The sequence below is a fragment of the Triturus cristatus genome, chromosome 3_1 (assembly GCF_964204655.1).
Source record: "Triturus cristatus chromosome 3_1, aTriCri1.1, whole genome shotgun sequence".
NCBI classification, from domain to species: domain Eukaryota; kingdom Metazoa; phylum Chordata; class Amphibia; order Caudata; family Salamandridae; genus Triturus; species Triturus cristatus.
The window spans coordinates 378,171,519-378,195,541 of NC_140583.1; the positions used below are offsets into that span (position 1 = coordinate 378,171,519).

Consider the following 24,023-nt stretch of genomic DNA (forward strand, 5'->3'; position numbering starts at 1 on the left):
CACGATACTAGTCGCACTTGATTCTGTTTCAATTTAGCCTTTTTTTGTATTTAAGAGCCCCGTTTGCCCATCTCTATTGTAAACAGATACCCCGCATCTTATCCTTAACTGTAAGATAGGGGAATATTAAACATGCTTGCTGTTACACACCTTGTAGAAAGAAATAGCTCCTTCTTTCTTCTTGTCAATGGGTAGCAAGTCAAAGGCATTGGACAAAGACATGACACATTACAGACAACACACCAAACACAATTCATACAAACGTTGTCAGATTTAATTTAACAGTGGTATACAAAGAACATGCACTATATATAAATGTAATCTGCATTTAAAAATCAAACACCAAGTTCAAAGTATCACAGAAACATAGTTTTATCTTTATAGATCGTTATGATATTTGCGCGAAGAAAGACGTAAGAGGTAACATTAAATGTGTTATTATGTAAAGAAGTACGTGAATGAATGAATGAATGAATGAATGAATGAATGAATGAATGAATGAAATTGAATTTGTATAGCGCTTAGCTACCCTGAGGCCTCCTAGCGCTTTGCTAATGATCTCTGGTTATCGATCAAACATATGTATACGAAATATAGTAACCTACCTCTTTTCCTCCCATATTTTCAAACATTTTCTCCAGCTGGACTCGTAATTGTTGAATGTTATTCATTAGGATGCACGGCTAAACAACAGAGAAAAAACATCATATGCCTTGTGACATTTTAATATATTCATGTGGGAAATAAAGAGCAGCGTTTTCAAAAGTACATTTTGACACAACACACGCTGGAATTCAACATAATAAGCTCGCTGTGTTTGTTAACCTTATGAATATAATGCAGACTCGGGCATACTGCTCTGTTGTTGTCGAGTGGGATTACAAGCTTCAAATTGGAAAGAAATTGCATTCTGAAACCGACCGAAATCCTCACATTTTAACCAACAATGTATCGACGCTGTTGAACCACACACAAAGTATCATAGTGAGCCAGAGTGCACGTCATGGTTCTATTTAGTGAAACATTTTACTGTTGTTTCTATGAGAACCAGAGTGGTTGACTGCTGTTTTGGTTCAAGCACTGGCTGATATGCGTCACTACAGAAAACAGATGTAACCACAGCTGTATGGTGCTTTGAATACGTGTAATGTTGGCTCACATTTAGAATTATAGCCTAATTAACAAGGCACTCTTCACAGAAAACGTGAGAGGTACTGTGTTCAACAAAGCGAGGACCACAACAGTCGAAGAAACAAACTCCAATAAGAAAAAAATCACCAAGGGCCTCATGTAGGTAGCGAAATACCGGTCGGTAACGGCCGAAATTCGGTAAATATGCCGTTACCGACCGGTATACAGACAAGTGAGATGTAGGAGTCCAAAAACCACTGTTCGGTAAATATGAGGCGGTAAAAACCGAATCATAGTTACCGAATACATAATTAACGAATCGGTAAATATGAAGTGGTAAATATGAAGTGGTAAAAAATCAAAATGACATGTAGGAGCACTCGGTAATTAAGAAATCCCAGAAAATCGGTAAATAAGAGTCGGTAATTAACACGGAGTGAAAGCAGGTGGTAACCAACAACAGTGCAGCTGAGCAATCCCAAAATGCAACAGCGTGGACACCCTGGCTGCTATTGACGTCATTGCAAGGCGCCTACGTCTACAGGCAGCAGGACTGAGGGTTTGTCGACGGAAGGAACGCATCCACAGACAGCGCATCACACTATTCCAGCTGACTGATGCAGAGATACATGAGAGGCACAGGCTACACCCCGAAACCATCATGGACTCAATCAGAGACCCGCACCCACTCCTGGACCAGCCAATTAGAAGGGCGCACGCCATACCCCCACATGTGCAGGTGCTCTGCAGCCCACATCTGCTGGCATCCGGCATGTCTCAGGTGGTGACAGCTGCGGTGGGTGGTGTATCCCAGAGTTGCCTGTCCCGTTCCTTCAGGAATTTCCACCACCATTATACTGCAGCATTGATGGGACACACATCCCACTCTGTCCACCAGCTGACACAGAGCACATCTACAGGATCAGGAAGTCCACCCACTCCATCAATGTGCATACCGAATGGAATGATGTTGTGAATGGTCCCGTGGGTGGCAGAACCAAAAGGTGCGCGTATGCTAATTACAACGAGGTCTGCAAGTTGTCGCACAGTGAGGCGGCTTCCAGACTGAGAGCTATTGCCCAAGCAAACATGGTGAAGGCCTAAGCCGTTATAGATATTAGCTCTAGCACTCTCACTTCTAGGATTCATACATGAGACAATAGGCACATGCAAGTACACGGCGCATGCAATGTACAAGCCCCGATTTTGGCGTGCGTCCTACGAGGTATCCCAGTGCCTGTGATTACACCTTCTTTCACTGTGCTTGCAAACGGTATTCATTTAATCATGATCAATGAAGTTTGCTGCGGGATGTGAGTGGTAATCCCGTACATAACTGGCTCGCATGCAGTTGTCTGCTGCTATACTGCTCTTTTTCCACCCCCGCATGGGCGCCGGGATGTTTCCTTCTGGCCTTCGATTCCAACCTTGAAGGCAGAGTCCAACAAGTTGAGCAGAATAGAGCGCCATTGTCCCACAAAGAGGTGCCTTTGACTTCCTCTCGTGAAATATTTGTCCTTCACGCTGCTACTTCGCGCACTGAGGAACAGGCGCCTCTGAATACTGACCTCCCCCTGCATTTCGGCTCTTTGATCCAAAGTATTATCAATGCCTCGTCCACGACCGGCCTGGCTCAATTTTTTTGAACATGTGGGGCTCGGGTCTCGTGACCTCTTTCCAAACTATTTGTGGTGTAATTCCGGCATTTGCTCATTCACTGTGCTCGAGCATCTTTGGAGGTGTTCCGCTGCTTCTGGCGCTGGTGGCAGGTGTGCTGCTTTTACTTTTCATACTACGGAATGGCTGCTCCTTCTGTGCCACACGAGCACCTGTCCCGTCTGCATCTTCTTCGTGATAGGATGCTTGACTACTATGGTACTTTGCCATTGGCGACTTTAAGCCTGGCATATGGATTATCCTTCAGGTATTCCTACTTCACCTGCGTGCAACCTGTATTTCACTGCCTGGATTGTCCCTTTGAATGGCCTCTGGATTTGTGCTTGACCAACATGGTGTCTCCGGTGCCGGATTTCGATCGACTGATGTGGCCCTTAGTGGCTCACGAGTTGTCCTGTTCTGGTGTCCGGATCATGGCGTGTGGAGCGGCGCATGGTATCCTGGGTAATTGGGACATCTCAGCGGCAGCCTACGACTTCTTGTCCATGAGCTATTTGGAGGAACATTCCGGGTGCCCTCTGATTGTGCTGGAGGCTCCGTTGGTTGGAGAACACGTATGTTCCTTTTCTTTACTCAATTGGATGGCTGAGACTTTTAGTGGCCCTGACAACGATTGCTTGTTGGAAGCCGTGGCCACATATGCTGCCTATACATTCATGGATTAACTGGATTGTCGTCCATTGCGCCTGTGCTACTGGACAGCACCCTGGCGCAACATTTATTTCTTTTATTTCTCGTGTTTCTCTTCCTGATGGTCTGCTTGAGTATTTTACTATACTTGCATTGTGTTTTTTGGAATTGTATGCTGCAATGATTTGGACTGTAGGACATTGGCGCTGCATTGGTTACGCCCTGTTCTGCTCTGACGGAACTGAACTCTGCGCTCTATCTTTTCTTGCCTATTACATATTGCTTCGCTGAAGGGGGCGTGTAGTGAGTTGTCCCTGAATACGTACATGCATTGTTCAGTTGGCATTACCACGTTGAATGTTATGTAGCCATATTTGTGTCTTTGCACACGACACTGCGTTTACATGTTCTTTCTTGAATAAACTGCTGACTCGAGACTTCCTTCAGACGAGTGCATTCTGTTGTTCCCATCCCAAGCTCTGCGCAGCGACCTTGGTCTGTACATGCTGTGACACACAGTCTGGAATGATGCAAAATGCATGTTTTCCACTATCGGTTGTTCGACCCACGATGTAGCCATGGCACACGCGCAGCTGCACATACCTGACAGTTGGTGCTTTTCATAGCTCAGACATCATGTTAATTCTTCAGACCGAAGACGAGCCTTCCTGCGAGGAGACTCCTGATGCTCCTGTGATGTGATTTCACTGAGCTGATCTTTGTGGTATGGGGTCCCCTATTCAAGCCTGAGAGACCTTCTGTAATGACATGATTGTGATATTGGCTACTTAGTTAAGGGAAGGTGGTAGTATCCTCGGTATTTTCCGATTCGCTAAATTCCACCTCGGTATTTACCGATTCGGTGGATCCCACCTCGGTATTCACCGAATCGGTGGATACCACCTCGGTATTTACCGAATCGGTGTATTCCGATTCGTATTTACCGACTGTTACCGAATCGGTAACTGTTACCGAATTTTTACCTACATATAACTTACCGGTTGTAATTTACCGATTCGGTACGGCTCGGTATTTATGAACCGGTAAAATTTATTTACCTACATGAGGCCCCAAATATGGAAAAATGGCTAAAGCAGTCGAAAATGATGAAACAAGGAAAAATATCACGAATGAAAAAATAGATGGGGGAAAACTTTATGTTAAACACCTTTGAAACTAGTGAGACAGTGATCAACCACCCTTCAGAGGTCTAGCTGAGGTGTATTTACTCTCCGGTGTGTCTTTGGATACCAGTTAAGGAGTTGTCCTGCTCAGAACGGGACCGAAGGGTTAAACAAACATACATCCTCAAGTGCAAGTGGCTAATTTGTATCAGTAGGTCACGGCTTGAGAATGTCTACCTTTGGGGGAATATTTTCAAGAACGGCGTTAAAATTATCGCCGCTTTAGCGGCAGGAAACTGCCGCTCAAGCGGTGATAATTGTAACACCGTTCTCGATAATATGCTCCTTGGACTTTTATGGATCTTGAAATATTCTAGTCGGATACAGTCAAAGTCTATGTCCTCTTTGGATTCCATAGTGACTTTGCTGTTGATCATGCTAAACACATATTGCAGACCTTCAACCAGCTTTCATCATGATATCACTGAGTTGCTATGTCACAACAGAGCACCTTTGTAGAGGTTTTCATGCTTAGTTATTACTTAACAAAAAACACAGAGCTTTTGTCCCTCAAAATGCATATAATGGTCAACATAATAAGATTTGAAAATAAGAAAAAAAGTTGTTGGGAGCTCTTCCCACTTCTCGACAATAGCTGTTCCATCACAAAACATCAACAGGAACCCTCACAAGCAGCTTCAGCATTCCTCGGTTTCAGGAATTTCCCACCTTCCATGTACTTATAGACTGCTCACACACTGGTACAAGCCCAATGACAAGTACTGTTTGAAGCTTTCTGATCATTTACTCCAAGAACTTCTAGACCTGCTATGTGTGTGTTTGTGGTGTTATTTATATACCACAAATAAAACCAAAGGCATCAGAGTCAGAGTGCTGTACAGCCCAAAGGCAAATACAAATACAACTGCTTAACACGCGTAAAATCACACCCCTCAGAAAATAGAAGAAGAAGGAGAGGATTCATTGACTGATTCCAAGAAACAGTGTTTACAACTTTAGCCAATGGTTTTCATCACCTGTAATCAGCTGCCACAATTAGATGCACCTATGCAAAAAAATCTGGTACTGGTCATTTATAATGTCTAAATGACAAACAAGTTGATAGTTGAAGGAAATTGGGTTATTAGTTGAGAGTGGTGTTACTAGAGTATGCAGATTGCTGCATTTTGGGGGCTACTGCTGCTATAGACTGAGTCGCTAAAATGCCAGCACTGCCTAGATTACCATATCATTTCTGGGCCCTTCCGTTTAACCTGCCGAAATGCTTCTTCACTGTTCCCTCAGACCTGATCTGGGGGACTGACTGAAAGAGGGTGGAGCTGTGCAAACTATACACCCGTCTGTAGCATGGCAGATTGGGTGCATCTAATTTGGAGCTTTATTACAGGGCAACTCAACTGTATTGGCAAATGCATTGGCTATCAGATGGCGCCAACCCTAATGGGGAAACATGCAGAAGGACATAAAAAGCTGCTCAATAATTGACTGGCTGGAGACCGCTCCACACCCACAGCTATTTGGTCAAGGTTGCCAAGTGCTGCAAGCAAACAGACATCTAGCTCAGATGAGGGTTGTTCCCACATTCATCTAGCCTACCACTGTGGGTCTTGCCGGACCGCCGCAGGGTGACCTAGTACTACAGTACTAGACTGTGGAGGGAGGCTGGCCTCACCACACTAGTGAATCTTTATGTTCATAAAACCCTACTATCTTCCATACAGGAACAGTGTGGCACCGATGATAATAATGTGCTTGTGAAAAAGATATGAACAAAAACAAAGACAGGAACATTGTGGGGACCAGAGTGAAAAGAACCACAACCCTACTGGTCCTTGTAGACTCTACTCATCCATGGAAATTGCCATGTGGGCAATCATGATGCTGTACAGGCCACTACTACTTTGTTCATGCAGAAATGGGTTTCACTACACAATTCTACGAAAACTCCTTTGAAAATGCACCTGTCAATGTTTCTCAGGAGAACTCTTCAACATTTGTGAATTCAAAAACATGTAACTCTACTCCAAATATAGATGCAGAGCTGTGGGAGTAAGTATGCTTTGTTGCAAATTGAGCCCCTTGCATGCAGCTCGAGCCCATACCTCTATATTTAACCATTAACCTATGCAACTACAATATAATCGGTCTCCACAGGAAATTAACTAACAAGTTGAATGTTAATTATAACCAAAATTACATTCCGAATAGAGGGCAGAGTGCCTTTGATTCATCCTATGGGTATATCTCGAAGGGCGATGCATGGCCAAATGCACCACATAACTGATAGACTATCAGCGATAGTACATCAGTCCTAAAGAGAGGGAGAGAGCATAATCCTCTCCTCCACCCTTTTTTGAAATATTTGTGTTTAATACGTCAATGCTGGTTACACAATTTGTATAATCAGATTCACTGATGAGAGAACAGATTTTTTTAAATGAAAAGTTATATTTGCCTCCCTGAACATGTCAGTGCCCATTTTGAATTTGTTATAGAGTTAATATTTTGATGTCCTTGATATCCTTGCTTACACAAGACTATTGCATGCAATTATAAATATTCTGAGTTTTATGTCAGTCAGAAACTGAAATATAAACCATGTCTTCAAATGCCTACTTCCTACACTTGCCTGGGAGCTTCCTAATTTGATAATTACATGGAAGTAAATGGATTCAACCTGCAAGTAACCTTTGGTCAATACTTAACACATCTACATTCTTCAATTTTCGTCTAAAAGCATCATTGTAGGCCCTGTAGGTTGGGATGTAGACAGAATCATGACCTTGTGCCCATCTAAGCTGTCGTAAACCACTTTAGACTGGTTCAGGAGAAATTGTACGAGATTTCACCTGCGTAACCGAAAGTTATCACAGACCTACTTTGATTGTACAAGGTACACCATTATGAATACGTTTTTAAAAAAAAGTTTTGCATACCCCAAACCATGAACCTATTGTAAAATATTTCTTTACATAAACGTTACATATTGATAGCATGTGCAAAAGACAAGCAAAAAGAACAAGAAAAGAACAGTAGCAAACACTATAGTAAGAGTGAAATAAAGTAACAGACTCATATATAGCGATGGTGTTTGACAATGCGCTTTATTGTGGTTTTATATTGCAAAGTATTGAAAGAGGGAATAAGACTCTTTAGCAGATGGAAACATTAAAAAACTGGCAACCTAACGTCTACTGTCAGTCGATTCATCTATTAGATAGTCCGGGAGCCTAGTGAGAAAATCATTAATTTAATTTGTGTTTTACTACGTCTGTCTTTCTATAGATCGGGGGCAGAGTTGGACTGGGGAACCAAAAGTAGCGCTGGCAAAAATGCTCAACCCAGGCCCACTGCAGCCTTCTCCTCACAGAATTTATTTCCCTCCTTCCACTTTCTCTTTCTCTTTCTCTCTCCTCTCACTCGAATCACTTTTTTCCTATCTTCCTCCTCCCTCCCTAGTCTCTTTCTCTAGGTCTTGAAACCTCTACATGCCTGCTGCACTGACACTCATGCAGCTGGGAAATGCAACATAGGCACCAGGGGCGGCCGAGCCACCAGGGGCGGTTCTGCGCTTTCAAAATCGTACTTCAAGGGCTCCAGCCTACCAGGGAAATGCCTGGTGGAATAAAAGGCCTGTCTGGCCATGTCAGTAGGAGAAGGCTGGGGCCTGTCAGCACAAGTGTGTCACTGAGTAAGTGCATGTCTTCAGTTTATGAACATGTGAGAGCAGTTTGTTATACAAGAAGTATATTGGGATTCCTGTTTATTTTACTTCTTCACAAAAAATATTTCATTAATCCATGTGCTCGAACCAGCTGCAACTGAAAAACATTGATCCTAAATCAATATAATGCACTAGGACCAAAACACTTCACGATACTCATCTACGTATAAAAAGCATTTCTTTCAACAGCAGCAATCATTTTACTTACCACATTTTCTTTCCCACAGTATAAACTGAAATCTCTAGAGATGATTGCCGCATACTGAATAAGCACCTTATTGATAGTCTAGAAGCAAACAAACATTTCCATTGTGATACTTTTGCATTAAATCTGTGAAATATCAAAATAGTTCTATGCAATAAATAGGTTTACATGACTGATCTAATATTTGTTGCTCAAGATAATAGCATATTCAGATATGGCAACTGGGGTATTAGTTGAGAGGGAGAGAGCCCAATTCAAATAATAAAGACAATTATTTTCAGGGCGAACCACAAAAAAACTTACTAATTAAACCTGTGCCTAACCCTCTGGCAGCTCGGCACAAAAGCATAAACCTGTGAAGTACTTACAAAGTTCACAAACAGTAATAAAGTGAAACTGCAACACGAGAAAAATCCCAAACCTAGTTGCTGCTGTGGTAAGGAGCCTGCTTGAAGTTATGAGGAGCCCAGAACTTCTAGATTGTCCCCTGGAGTCCAGTTCTTGCAGTTTTAAGGTTTGAGGAATACACCCTGATATTAGCCAAGAGTCGAGAACCTAGAGAAGCACCTCTTGGGGGTCAAGAATCACTCCGAAGCAGCAGGGTCTGGTTATTACTAGCTCCTACGTCGTAGAGGTGTATACTGTTCAGTGCAGAGAGTATTTTTCTGGATTTAGAGGATACCTCACAGCTTTTGAAATTTAACACACTTGTGATATATAAGATAAGGACATAGGGTGGAGATAGTGGTGAAGCTCATGAAGATTTGTATTGATTTTGTCTGGGGCGTAAGTCCAACCGGGACTGAGTGGTGAATCCAGCACTTAGACTACATTGAACATTCAGCCCTGAGGAAGTCGTGGGGCACACCCTAATATGACGAAACACGGATGGCTCAAAGGCTAAAAACAGACCAAGAAAGACCACCAAAATATACATTGTGTTATAGAATATACATTTGTGTACTCTAACATTTAATTTAGTGAGTGCTTGAGGCTGGAAGGTCCAGTCCTATCCAATACTGCTATAGGACCAAAATGTGTTCTGAAGAGCTCTGGGTGAGCTGCTAGGTTTGTTTAATTCCCTAGCCAGTGGGGTCGATTCCTGATAAATGCGCAAAACGTTCCCAGAGGCCAACCACAATCTTTGTGGCCATGGGATGAGGTTGTGACTCATTAAGTTAATGAGCAGCTCCCTCCCAATAAACCACTCTAAAAAAGATCTGGGGCCTCCACTGAAACTAAACCCTGGAGGCTATAGTCGCTTTTAGGATCAAAAGACCCCTCTCCTCCTGGCTTTACTGATCGCTAACCCATAAAAGTACATTTACTTTTTAGGGAAAGAGTCTCCTTTAAGGAAACTCTGCATCAGCCATAAAACCTTGAATCAGAGAGGTTGTCATTACCTTTTGCCCCTGATTAAATGGCACCATCCAAATAAATGCCTCAGTGGCAGCGCTGACTGTGAGCCCTAAGATAAAACGAGCCTGTTTGGGTGGCCATTCCTTCAGCTATTTGACAACAAAGTTATGGAACTCCCTCCCTTCTGAGGTGAAACTAGAACGCTCTCTTACCAGATTCTGAAAAAACTCAAAACTTGACTATTTTAGACAACTGTAATAGCACTAGATCAATTGCAGAACTCTTATGGCTAGTGGAAGCCTAGTGCGGGGATACTCCGAATGGAAAAACCATGCACTTTATAAAAACCCTTAACCAAACACAACCTAACAAATATACAACTTCACAATTGAATTGAATTTTTAGTAAATATTAAAAACAGTGGTTGAACCGTCCCTGTAGCTTATACCAAACCCAATATACTGAATTAACATGTTAACTGTACTTTACCTGCTTCTTCATAGAACGAGCTTCTGCTCTAACAATGAAAATAGCTTTTGGAGGCTAGTCACTGTAGGAACATGCAAATTATATATTCTTACATATTCAAATTTTAAATATCATGCACACTGTCTTGTGGGTTAGAAGGGTTGCCCTAGTTGAAGTTTCAAAGTAAGGTTTTCCTTCTGTCAAAAGGTTTATTTTGGCAGGTCTATCTACATGTTTAAAAGCTGCAGTAGTCTGGCAGTGCACGTAGGTCTAATACCATGTTTTTCTTGTCAACACAGTGAATGGCACAATAGGTGCTGCAGTCCTCAGCCAATATTGATATTCCATGCCATTGGCTTAGAAGCCAAAACTTTAGAAACCACGGCATACAACTAGACACCCTTACATAGTCTACACTACAGAGTATGAAAGGGTTCTCAGTGGTATTTGGCTGCAATATTGTCTTAGGCAAAATGCATCCTTTCATTTTTTAGGAAAATAGCGGTGTTGGAAAACAAGGCGGTATCTGTGAGGCCTGCACAAATAACATGACTACATTTGTCCTTCACTGGGAACCAAACACCCAATTGTAGCGCCTGACTCCCAGAGGTTAGCGTTGCATAGCAGTCTGAGGCTTACTCAAGGGAGGTGGTGTGGGCTAGTAATCGCCATTACAGGTGCGCAGAAATAACACTCAATAATTGATTGTCCAGTGTGTACTTTGCTTTATAAAAGTAAGAGTACATGTATTAAGCACATACACTACTCAATACTTTGCACCAATTTACAAATATACATAAGCTGTTGGAATTACTTTGTGACATTGCATAACATCTCCACCGCTCCCGCAGGGGGTTGGGGTCTAGTACCACCACTCCCATGTATGCACATCATCTTGCCACCTAATGCAGGTAGTTGAACATAACCTGGAGCGCGGGCCCTGCGCACTGGCACCATCCCAGTGCCGACCCACCCCATTATCTCAACAAGCCTTAAAAATGGTTAACCCTGCCTTGGTGACACATAACCCTGACTGAGCATTTCCTACGGACCATGAAGTATACACCTCTACATCTTAAATGCTAGCAGTCTGGGTTCTTCACCTAAGCGCAGCAGCAAGAATACATGTTTAAGCATCACTTTAGAATGACAGTACTCCTCACATTTGTGGATCATTAGAATGCATTGCAATTACAGCTCCTAAAGGCATCACAGATGAAACCACAGGATTACGCATTTACAGTCAGACACCCTAGCAGGCATGTCTGGCAACATAACCCCACTTCGCTTATGACATCACCGTACACAGGTACTTCACATTCCACATGTGTCTTTCAGTCCCTCTAAAAGAAATAACGTTAGTAAATGCATTTCTGGTGCAATTACCCCTCTTCACTTCTAGGGGATGCCCTTCTCCAGACATTCCCAGCTCAGTACTTCATCCCTTGGTGCACTTCTCAAGACACCCCCAGCTATAGAACAAAAGTTCCAGCCCATGAGGTATTGAAATGCTGGCTGAGCCCTTGAGAGGTTATCCTTTTCAAGTCCCCATGAGACTCAGGGAGGGACTTTACACTCTTCGTGTTGGGGGAGGGTGCACTCTCCTGCAGCTCCCCCTACACCTTGTCACACATTTAGTGGTGACCCCGTCCTCCTGGGGCCACCACGAGTGCAGAAAACGCTGTTTGCCCTTGCAGGCCGGTCCGGGCCTGCAAGGCATTACGAGGCGCTTCCTCGTCTTCTCTGTGGATATGGTAGCAGCGGCTCCCCCGTTGCTTCAGGGAGATCCGCGATCGCTGCTGGGTTGCAGGGTCCGGTCCCACCGGGACCCCCAGGTGAGTGGTACGGCTCAGGGTGCCCACCTCCGGCCGCTCTGCTGATTTTCAGGGGCCCAATCCTACCCGGGCCCCGAGTGCCACTCCTCTTCTCTGGGGGCTCCCGGTCCCACCCGGGGACCCCGTCTGGCCTCGTCTTTCCTCTGGGGCCCCAGTCCCACCCAGGGACCCCGTCTTGCCTCCGCGGTGGAGAGCCGCTTGGGGACCCCAGCCCCGGCGGCTCCCTCCGGCTTCCCGCTCGGCCCTGCACCCCTCTGGTGCGGCCGTGGGAGCCGGGATATCCTTTTCAGTCTGCCTGGCGGGCAGACGTGGAATCTCCTGCCAGTGTGGTGGGGCCTTCGTGGAGTGCGGCGTCACTCCCCCATCCTGCTCTTCCTCTTCGGGGCCCGGGGATGGGGTCCCGGGCCCCTGGGCTGACCTTCAGGGAAGCGCGCCGGCGCTCCCCGACTTGCTCTCTTCTTCGGGGCACAGGATGGGCTCCTGGAACCCCACATGCGCTCCTTCACGGGGAATACGACGGCACTCCCCAGCTTTGCTAGGTGCACGGGGATGGGGTCCTGGGCCGCTAGGGACCTCTTTGCAGGGGGAACTACTGCGCTCCCCGCCTCCACCTCATCACACAGGGCCTGGAGTTGGGATCCTGGGCCCCAGAACCTCATCGAGGGTGGAGCGATGGCGCTCCCCTCCATCCACAGTCCGCGGGGGCCAGGGTGGGTTCCTGGCACCTCGCTTGGGTCATTTTCACGGGGAGCGCGACGGCGCTCCCCGGCTTTCACTTCTTGTTGGGGGCAGCCCCCGGGACCTGACCCATCCCGGGGGCATATCATGGACCGGCGGTGGAGCCCCACTCACTTTGTCATCGGTCCTTCCAGAGGTCAAAGTTCGCCTGCCTTCTGGGGGGCGTATCTCGGCCCCCAGGGGCCGTTCTTCGTGATCTTGGCCTCTTCTTGCTCCTGGTGGTGCTCCCTAGCCACTGGGAGCGCTTTCCTTTGCCCTCCGTGTCTCCAAGAGGGTGGATTCAGCAGGGAGCAGCCTTCACTTGCTCCCTGCGCCAGCCGTTTACCTGGCTTTCCTCCTGAGCCTCTCTTCTATCTGCGCAGAGGCCTCTGCTTCTGTGCACTAGTCCTGGTCTCTTCTCCTGGCGCTGTTCAGGATCCTGGGACGGTAAGGGGGTTCCTCCTTCCAACTGCCCATTGCGCCAGGCTCCAGCACTTTCTGTCTCAGCAGACCACACCCCACAGAGAGCTTCTCTTCCTGTGCAAACACTTTTAAAGAATTGGGGAGGGGGCTGGCAGGAAGTCTCTGTTTTCCCTATCACACAGCGACACATAAATTCTCTGCCCCTTCTCTTGGAAGAAAGGTCATCAATCCAGCCGTCTGAGGTCAGCCCCCAGCCAGGCCCTGGTTAAGGCTGACTCAGAGAAATATGACATTTCTGGATGACCCAAAAGCAGTACAAATATAACTTTGGACTCTGCAGAATACTTCTTCTCACGCCTGTTACAGTGGACTTTAGTGTGTGTCTGGAATTTGTAGGCCTTAGGAAAGTAAAACTAGCCCATGTGCTCACTATCCCCATAAGAGAAAAATGGAATAAACACTGTAAAGCAAACTGACTTTCCCTGGCATGTTTCTTCCCACTGTATAAAGCCTATTCCATGTTACCACCCAATTCTGCATACGGCCTGCCACACCATTCACTTTGTAGCTGCTCCTGGACTGCGCACGCCAGGAATCTCCCCTGCGCAGCCCACACACGTGTGCACACGCATGTACACATGTGTCTGCATGTAACCAGCCCGGTGCCCCTTACACCAGCTGCTGCGCAGTGGCCTAGTCAATCTAGGGGAACACCAGTAAAATCCACACGCAGTCTCTTTCATCATGAGTTCACTGTGGGTGAGTCCCAACTTATGAGGCTCTCCCACAGTAAAAGCTCAACAAATAGGTGCTCAAAAAGCAAAAACTCCGGGCGGCTCAGAGTGTCAGAACCACTTTCTAACAAGCGGCAAATGACCACTTCGCCCGGTTGCAGAATCTGGATAAATTTGTATCTAATTCTGTGTGACTCCAAAGATTCAAACTTGCCACCCCTAAATGTAAGTTACTTTGCATTTAATTGTGCACTACAGATATCACATAAATATCTAAGGGTCATGTGATGAAGCTACATTATGAACCCCAGTATCCACTCTTCAAAGTCATCATATTTTCCACGAGGTAACATCTTTAAAATGGAGAATAGCGCTCGTGAATCTTAGGAAAGTAATTCACATTTTTCTGGACATTGACAGGTCTATCCACACATTGTACACCTTACCTACACATCTCTAAATAGTTTTGATGAATATTCGCATTTTGAGTTTTGATGAATATATGCATTCATTATAAGGGATTTCTGAAAGCTAATCCACATTAAATGTATGTATCTGTTCAAAATGGATCTATGCAGATTTGAAAAATGGTTATACTTAGGATTGTTTAAAAAGTGGCCACAGAAATTCAATTAAAATGTGGTTACCATATAATACATAGTAACTTTGAGAAAATCATTACATGGTAGAATGCAGTTCCTACACATATCTGGTTACATAACTGATAGAAAGTAATGTTTTAAGTTGTGAAGGGAGAACACAAGTACCAATGAAATTCTTCACAACCCCTGCTATCTTTTGCACAAGTAGCAAACCAGTCAAAAAACAATTGTTAAATTCAAGCACTACAAACAATTTTAAAATCAGAAAAATCAAACCATTAAAATTCTCAACAAATAAAAAAAAAGAAAACTTAAAAAGCTAAAAATAGGAAAACCAGATAAGGGGACACCAGAGATTTAAATGTTAAAAATGTCAGGGTAAAAATTGCAAGAAAACATAGCGTGCCCCTCAAAAATATCAATTTGGAGTTGTCAGAATCCAGGCACCTATTCCTTCACTCACAATAGAGGGACACAGAGCAGGTTGGTAAGGCAACATTTTTAACTTCTGAATGATTACATTTCGAAAGTCAGATTCTTCTAGTGGTGCAAAGTCTAAAGCTGATGATGAGGGTCCTTCAAAGCCGAAATATGGATCTTGCATCTGCTGTTGTACCTTCATTGAAACGAAGGATTGGCCATCTGCATCGGGTCTCAGGTTTAACTTTCTGGCGCATTCACTTTTTTAGGTTCTCAAAATCCTTCAGAAGGGCAAGGCTGAAAGATGTAGATGAACAGAGCACCAAGAAGCTGGTACCCTTTACTGCACTTGAACCCATTTTAACTGTAGCAAATTGCTACAAACTAGAAAAATCTGATTTTCGTCTCCAGCATTTTCCCCAAACCGTAGCACCTCATTACAGCCCTTTGGAGGTGGAAAAACTTTCATGTACCTACTAGGGAAGTTCCTCCGTGTCTTTCCTTGAGCCCTCTGGCCAGGTTTCTATGCACCAAGTCTTTCTCGGGCAAGGGTCTGCAGAGTCCAATCATCTGTGGTCATTAGTTGCTCCCATATTAGGTCAAAGAACATTTTCCCCCTGCTAAAACTGGAACCAGAGGAACATATTATCAAGAACGGCGTTAAAATTATCGCCACTTTAGCGGCAGGAAACTGCTGCTAAAGCGGCGATAATGGGCTTGATAATATGCCCTTGAGAATTCCAATAGAAGCCCATTTTCTGCTGTGAACCTGGGCTTCTATTGGAATTCTCAAGGGCATATTATCAAGCCCATTATCGCCGCTTTAGCGGCCGTTTCCTGCCACTAAAGTGGCAATAAATTTAACACCGTTCTTGATAATATGCCCCAGAAAGTTTAGGAAAGCTGTGGAAATCAATTGGAGAAGATCTTCTCTGTCTCATTTTGTATTCCCAAGTTAAAATGGCCAATCCTTGTTAAGTGGCCAGTTGTGGACAAGAACCCTGACCTTCCTGGTCCTTGCGGCAACTTTACTGTCCACTGGAAAGCAGGGTCATTAGCTCCAGACAGGCTTGTGTATTTGTGAATCTAGGGGTGAGATGAGAACCAGGAATGGTTCTGAACCAGTTTGGGGTCAGGCAGCACAAAGTGCATTTTTTATAAAGCTACATTTCCAATAAATGTTACTGGAAAATGATTTAACTATTTACATCATACTTTTTAAACTGTATGTCAAAGAAATTGAATCTAGTTGCTTGCATTTTCCTAGACAAAGAAGAACATGATTTAAGTGCCTAATTTTGCCTAGGGACGTTCGTGGAGAATTTAACTAAATTTTGACAGTTAGAACAGCTTTTGGATATTTCGTCACTGTGAAGACACAAGATTCTAAACACACAGTAAGTCACTTTTTTAAATACAAAAAACACAAAACAACTTGGGCTCTTACGATATGCGGCAATTCATGAACATATAAGAATAGGTTTTTCAAATCGACATAGCAAAGATATCTTTCCTCTTCATGCACACATCAATGCTTCTAAACTGCAGCCCAGCCAGAGCACTGTGATGCTCTTGGCAGTCATATATTTCTGTCCCACATGTGAATGTTGTAAATTAACACTACAGTAGACATATTCTATTTGACCCAAAAAATGTAAACAATTTTAAAAGAACAATTTTAGGGCCAGTGGCATTGCATGGTAGTGTCACAGTGCAGAGAGCTCCAAAAAAAAAAATTATAAAATGAGTCAAAACTCTGGGCAGACCATGCCGAAAAGGCTCTAATATCTTACAGACAAATGGATGAGGCATATGGGACATAAAGAGTAGGAAATTGCAATATTTTTACTAAAGTGGGCTACATATATTAAAATACAGAAAAACCAAGGTTAAAATAATTCTAACATTTTCTAAACCCTAAGTAAGATGCTCACTGTTTACATTGCACATAAATAATGTACGTAAATACTGCACATAAAAGAATGTACACAACTTCACATGTACTGTACACACGCCTCCTAAAGGAATACATGTATTGACTGAAAAAATAACCGAATGCTTTCCAGTATTTAATGGATTGACGTGTTGTCAATACATTGTGTCATAACAAATTTTGATGCTAGTTCTGCCTCAAAAAAGTGAGTCTCTAAGTTAATGAATGATAGCTTTTGAGGTTCTCGTCTTCCCACATAACCGGTGAATGAGGAGCACTTCCTTAATCGTATCTTACCTTTGAAAATCTTCTCATTAAGTGAGAAAGTGCCTCAGGATTTGGACACTCAAGTTTCTTGATGATTTCAAAGCTTTGATTGAGTTGTGTGAAGACGTCAACAACAGAGCATGAAAACAGAGCATGTTCAGATGTTGGTTGGAACTAGATTTGAGAAACGAGAGTATCAGAAATGCATATTTAGAAATATTTACATTCAGGCATTGTAGCATTGATTACACTTATTAACTGTATATGAAACTCTTTTCAAGAGACTTACTCCATCTTTTTTATCTCTTCCAAGTGCTCCATGTAGAAACTCCATTGAAACATCTTCGTTTTCATCTAACCACTGAATGACAAAAGGTTCAAACCACCTGTAACAAGAATGGCAGCATTTAATTATTGAACCACAAACAAAACACCTGACTAATTACCTGCTTAAAGTGTTAATGTATAAGGTTTACACCTCTCTATTTGTGCATCATTAAAATTAGCTCATTCATGACATTGTGAGTACTCAGATCTATATAAATAATTCCTTTATGTTAATGATAATTTAGCATGTACTCGTATTTGATTGGATTAAGCTTTCAAAACACACTTCTGATTCATTTTACTTAATTTTAAATTTTTGTTGGTGAGTAGTTCTTTTTTCACACATTTAAACACTAACTATTAGGTCTTAGCTACAGTTAGAGCTGCAAAATGGCAGGACTTATTTTTTCCAATATGTTACAAATAGATAAATTAAACTGGGAGTCACCCATGGACATTATTAGGTAGTTTATTTGTCAATCACACTTTCTTACTCCTTAGTCTTTGGTTTTCCTCCTTATGTTGTGTTTTTTCTGCCCAGGTGCAGTGAGGTCTCCTGATGTTATGACTGGATGCATTTATTTATTTCTCTGCATACTTGAGTTGACTTTTTATATTCTGATTTAACCTCTTAAGCGTTTTTTCTTCCTTAGTGTTAAGCCATTTTTTCTGAAATTAGGGACAGTTTACGCTCATCTTACGCAACACATTTTTCACAAAAGATATATGCCACAAATGTGTGTCCTTTTTTCTCACATGTTGCAGATTATAAAGCACAGGTCTCCAATCATTCATATAGTGAGAGCTACTTCTGGTCATTAAAAACAGTTGTGAACAACTGCCTATTATGGAAATTCATTAAATGCACACAGAGGCCAAATAACTAAACCCTGCACTTAGAGTATGCTTGTTAATGCTACAGGGAGCATACAGTATTAATGGCACTTGAGCTGTATTTGGGGTCTCTGACGATCCATTTTGTCCCTTGGCTCTTAAGACAGTGAAAGGAAGAAAGAGAGAAAAAGCAAGAGGGAAAGAAAGGGAAATAGGAAAGAAAGAAGCAGAGAAAGAAAGAGAAAGAATGATGAAAAATAAACAGAGAAAGAAACAACAACAAAAAGAGATGAAGGAGTAAAGAAATTAAGAAGAAAATGAAAGGAGGAAATGGTTAAAGCCAGTGAAACAAACAAATGAAAGGAGAAGAGGAAAGAGCTGCTAAGGAAGAAGTAAAGAAATAAAGGGCACAACAGCGAAAGAGAAAAAAGAGTGCAATATAAAAAGACAATGTTAAAAAGGATGGGAAGAAAGACATGGAAATGAAAGTCATGGAAAAAAGGAGAGTAATGAAGGAAGAAATGAGAAAAAGTAAGAAAAATGTTCAATACATAAATTTAACAAGTAAAAGATATAGACAAAGGAAAAATAACAGAGAAAGAAAGATGAAGACAGAAAGAAGATAAGACTAAAAGAAAGGGGAAAAAGAAAAAAGGAAAAACAGAGAACGAAATAGGGAAAGAAAGAGATAGGACAAAAGGATGAAAGTAGAAACAGAGAAATCAAGAAAGAGCGAGGAGGGAAATATAAATAGAGAAATGAGAAAGACATAGGAGAAAAAAGATAGAAAGATGAAGAAGAAATAAGGGTGGAAAAGTTGAGACAAAAGAAAAAAAAAGAAGAGAAGAAAAGAAAAGAAAAGAAACGTGGAGAAGAAAAAAGTAATAAAGGAGGAGGAGGAAAGTGGAGACAAAGGAGACAGTAAATGTACAAATGAGACAAAGTAGAGAACATATCACAAGTGAAATAAAGACAAGAATAAAAATAAAGGGAAAGAGACTGAAAAATATGCACAACAAAGAGGGAGAGAAAGAAAGACATTGGGAAAGTAATAAGTAGTGCAAAAAGATATGGAGAAAGAAGGAGAAAGGAAGAGGCAAAGCAAACACGCATTTGCCATGCAATAGGTCTCGCATTCACACACGTTTGCGCTTTTGGCATTGTAAATGACAATGCCTCTTATTTATGCTTTGGGTTTTAAAACATAATTAAAATGCATTGTCATTTACAATACTAATAGCTTAAACTCTCACAAATGCGAACCCTATTGCATTGCAATAAAGGGCCTTCTCGACCGTGTGTTAGATGGTAAATATCAGAGGAAGAAACCGGCCTGCGACGTCTTCAAAGTAGTGATAAATAGTGCGGTAAAGAAGATGTGTACCTGTTCTTACCTCCCAATAAACAGAGATGATATAAAGGGAACTGCCATTCAATTGTGTCACAACCTGCTACATAAAACCTTTTATAGGTCTGGAACTCTTTCAGCCATGTGGAAGCTTTTTGGTATTGAATTTAGTCCTTGGATGCTCTGTGGATTAAGGAGTCTTAATTTGCCAGTTGGAGCCGTCTTTCAAACCCCACATTCTCATAAAGGAAGCTAGTTGTAGGAAATATGAACTCTATCCATTTCATCTAGGTAAAATGCATATAATCAATGTAAATTGTATGAGGAACCACGTACTTTAAATAGACATAACCAGTGTCACTAGGTTGAGCAGGAGTTCTCACACTTTGCACAAAAAAAGTTCCTCTAACCTCGCACCTTCTCATGATACCAGCACGCATACGAGCAGTGTCAAGTCACAGGGATAAGATCAGAGCCCTCCATGTTTATGCTCAAGACTAGAAGATCCAAAACTGGCTACTCTGACCACCACACATGCAATCTACGGCCTGTATCAAATTGGACAAGACAACCGGGTAGCCAATTCCAGCCTGGACAAAACTGGCTAACGCAACTATCTTACAAGTTCCAACTTGTGTGAAAATGTCTGAAGGCAATGTGCTGGCACCGAGGCATGCAAAGTTGAAGATGCATTGCAACTGGAGGTGATGCACTATATAGTTGGGGATTTGATGTGCACGATCCTCGCAGCAGTGGCAATGCGTCATTGTCAATGGAGGTGCACCGGTTCAGAGTGGTGCAACAGCTTTGATGCATGGATTTGTACTGCAGCAGTACTTTAAACCAACATCAAAGGATCCAGGACTGGATTTGCACCACTTGGTAGGGCAAGACACTCAGATGGGAGAGTTCAGTTCCGGTACCAGGTGATTTGGAAGTTTTTGAAGTCCCTGAGGCTTCTAAACATGAGGCTTATCTTTGGTTCTGGGTTGGAGAGATGCAGGTCCAGTTCTTCTCACTCCTAGGCAAGGAGGGCCACAGGTCAGCACAGCAGAGGAGGGGTTAGGCAGAGTTGTAGTCCAGCACAGAGGCAGTCCTTTCAGCAATACAGCAGTCCTTCTTCTTTGCAGAGTATCCACAGGTCCAAATGTGTACTGAAATGGTGGTGGTGAGGTCTCGTACTAATCCCCAGTCGTGTCTCTGAAGTAGGGAGACTTCAAAGAAATGCTTTTCAAGTGCACATTGTCCCTGCCCTTCCTGCCCTAGCTCCAGCCTCACTGCGGGGGGCTGCAGCCCTTTATGTGGGGACAGGGCACAGCCTACTCAGGAGTGTCAGCTCCTCCCTGCCATCCTGCCCAGGACGGCCCGTCAGTCACACATAAGCTTGATTTGTGTGTGGCTGTCTAGATGGAATCCACAAAGTTCAGCTGTCACCCACCCCAGACGTGTATTCATAGACAGGCTGAAGGCACCAAATGGCTGACATAAGAAAAAGCCAACTTTCTCAAAGACCAAGAAAAACATCTTCCAGGAGGAAATATTTTTGTTCAATTACAACATATATTGGTCACTTGATCCAACCATGCAAACCAAGGTATGAAACAGGCATATTGCTATTACAGAGTTACTTATGTGTTATACGTATAATACATTGAATACAGTAAACACAGCATATTACATGGAAAAAGCAACCTTGACAAAAACAAAACTGACTCTATCCACATGATCACATCAATTTTATTTGAATAAATCAAATCCAAGTATCATTGGGAAGCGTAAAGTTCTCTTAACCATGTAGGTTAATGAGTCCTGAGTTGCCTACGATTTTCTATTCTTTACAGTCATGATGTGAACTGTAGAGTGACACAATGATATCATTCTGGTTATAGAGGTGGACCCATAGACATTTCGGTCTCTTATCGCCACACGGTTCCTGAGAAAATCATCAGGACTCAGTGTTGTAAATGTTCAGCAAGAGTAGAGCAGCTAAATGGACTAGAGAACAACTAATGAGTGTCTGCAGCAACACGCCACAAAGCATCTTGTGTGGCACTTACCCACAATGAGACACCACCAAAAAGTGCCACATTGCTTAGTATACCAAAGGTGCCTAAAATGTCAATCAAACAGCAATCAACAAAAGAACTCACCCTCCACCGAGGTGACAAAAGCTTAGTTAAGCACCGTGAAACATGCATGTTGGACCCACTCCAAACATGTAATGGATAACAAAATGGATTAAAAACTAACGAGAAAGGTAATAAATAATATTACCTTTTTTCTGTGCCAAAGCTCTCAAGTACTACAGAAAAAGAGAAACACATGAACAAATCAAAGGTCTGAACATATCCGGATCTACTGCCATTATAATATATACATAAAAACACAAAAAGAACCAAGTATTACTCAATGCACGCTATATGTCGAGTAAAAATATCTGAAAGGATGGGAAACAGACCACAACATCTATAAGCCAAAATGCCAAAGAGATAGAAGAAGAAACAGTAAAACTCCTTTCTGTAATTGTGTTAATAATCTACAGCTGGGTGCTATCCAAGTCTGCATTGGGACACTGCCTCGCTCCCAAGGACACTAAAATACGCATATAGAGTGGCCCAGGACCTGCCCCCTCCAGATCACATTATACAAGAGGCCAAACAGGGGCCATATTAGAATGGCTAAGTGCGCTGAGGATTGTATAATCCACACAAAGGGAAAACAACGATGAAGGCCCACCAAAAAATACATCCACCACTCACATGCAAAGATTGCATAATAGTAACAGGGAGCGCTCAGAATCAATAAAATATGTAGTCAGTGTAATTACAGAAAAAAGGAGTTGACACCTATACAACCTTATACAACAAGGGGAGAATAACCTACCAGTCACATACAATTAGGGAATGCTCAGGATAAACAAAAAGAAAGAACTGATAACTGCACATTTCGCCTAAAGTGTATGCCATCTAACAACCTTTGAGAGTCACACAACTAGGAATCCATTTAAAACAACTAGAATGAAAAATGCTCAGTCTTAAAACAAATATTATATATTATAATCTTCGAGCCATCATAGGAATTAATAGGGATTGCACCAACCAACAATAGCCAAACGAGCTAGTTGAGCATTCAACAATGAATACCGTAGTATAAAGATAAGGTAAAAATACCAGCCATACTAGCACATGAACAAAACAAAAGTAATGTAGAAAGATCTCACCATCATAATGCCAAATGTTATTCACTGCCACTCATAGCACACCGAGGTGCGATGAGGAATAACATTCAAAAGAGACTCAGTTCATCCACGCAATGCATGGCCGATGCATTGAAAGCATCTATTACATCTACAACGTGGCCAACATATGCCAGTCAAGCTGCTGGTTGAGACCCTTATTAATCGCATTGGTGCTCCAGATCCATCTGTTCTCCTTCATTGTAAGCAATCGGTCCACATCATGCCTTTGTCTGACATATTTCACCACTTCTAGGACAAACCATTTCATTGCACAAGCTGCCTGGGACAAAGCATTGTAATGATTGAGCAGCGGGGCATTAGCCACCTTACAACGAATCCGTGATTGATGTATGATTAGTTTCCTCACTTCTTGGATGGGTTTCCCAATATAATGCAATAGGCAGGAACACTCAAAACAGCAAACAACGTTTTTCGACATTCCAATCTCCTTTCATTTAATACGCAAGATTTTACAGAATTTGTAGGTGAACGTGCCACACAATTGCCACAAAGACAATGTTCACAAGTTAAACAAAGACCCCACTGACTTAATGTCTAAAGTACTGGCTTGATATAAGCTTTCATTAATCAATACTTCAAATTCCTCCCTCTCTTACAGGAGAAAATTCCTATTGTGCATGCAATGAATCTAACAGATGCTAGTTCATCAGAATATTTTTTTTGATCTTATTGGATTCTGTCTCAAACATGGTAGCGCACGCCTGCCAAGACAGCTTCTGTCTAGCCGTTACTTGCAATATGGAATCATGATCATCATACCAGGCTCACTGGAGAGATCTTTTCAACAAACAATAGGGATTACCTCTTGTCACTAGCTTAGACAGTAAAAGATTTGCCTCAGCAAATGAGACCTCCTTACTGGTAAGTTCCGTCTTATTCATAAATATTGACTGAACAGAAGATTAGCTCGCAAAGTTCTAGGATGATGGCTTGTGTATTTAAGCAGCGTGTTTCTTGCTGTGGGTTTGGTAAAAATCCCTAGGTA

The 24,023-nt window shown here is 42.6% G+C and overlaps 1 protein-coding gene across 1 annotated transcript in view; it reads right to left on the reverse strand.

Annotated features, from left to right (window-relative positions):
• The window catches only part of UNC13C (unc-13 homolog C), a 1,458,878-nt gene that overhangs the window by 358,393 nt on the left and 1,076,462 nt on the right, over positions 1-24,023 (reverse strand). Inside the window, exons 21-25 of the mRNA XM_085644160.1 lie at positions 17,560-17,656; positions 17,301-17,444; positions 8,516-8,593; positions 606-683; positions 151-177 (exon numbers count right to left, since the gene is read on the reverse strand). Of these exons, the coding sequence (XP_085500286.1) occupies positions 151-177; positions 606-683; positions 8,516-8,593; positions 17,301-17,444; positions 17,560-17,656 (424 nt within the window). The remainder of the gene's footprint in view (positions 1-150; positions 178-605; positions 684-8,515; positions 8,594-17,300; positions 17,445-17,559; positions 17,657-24,023) is intronic.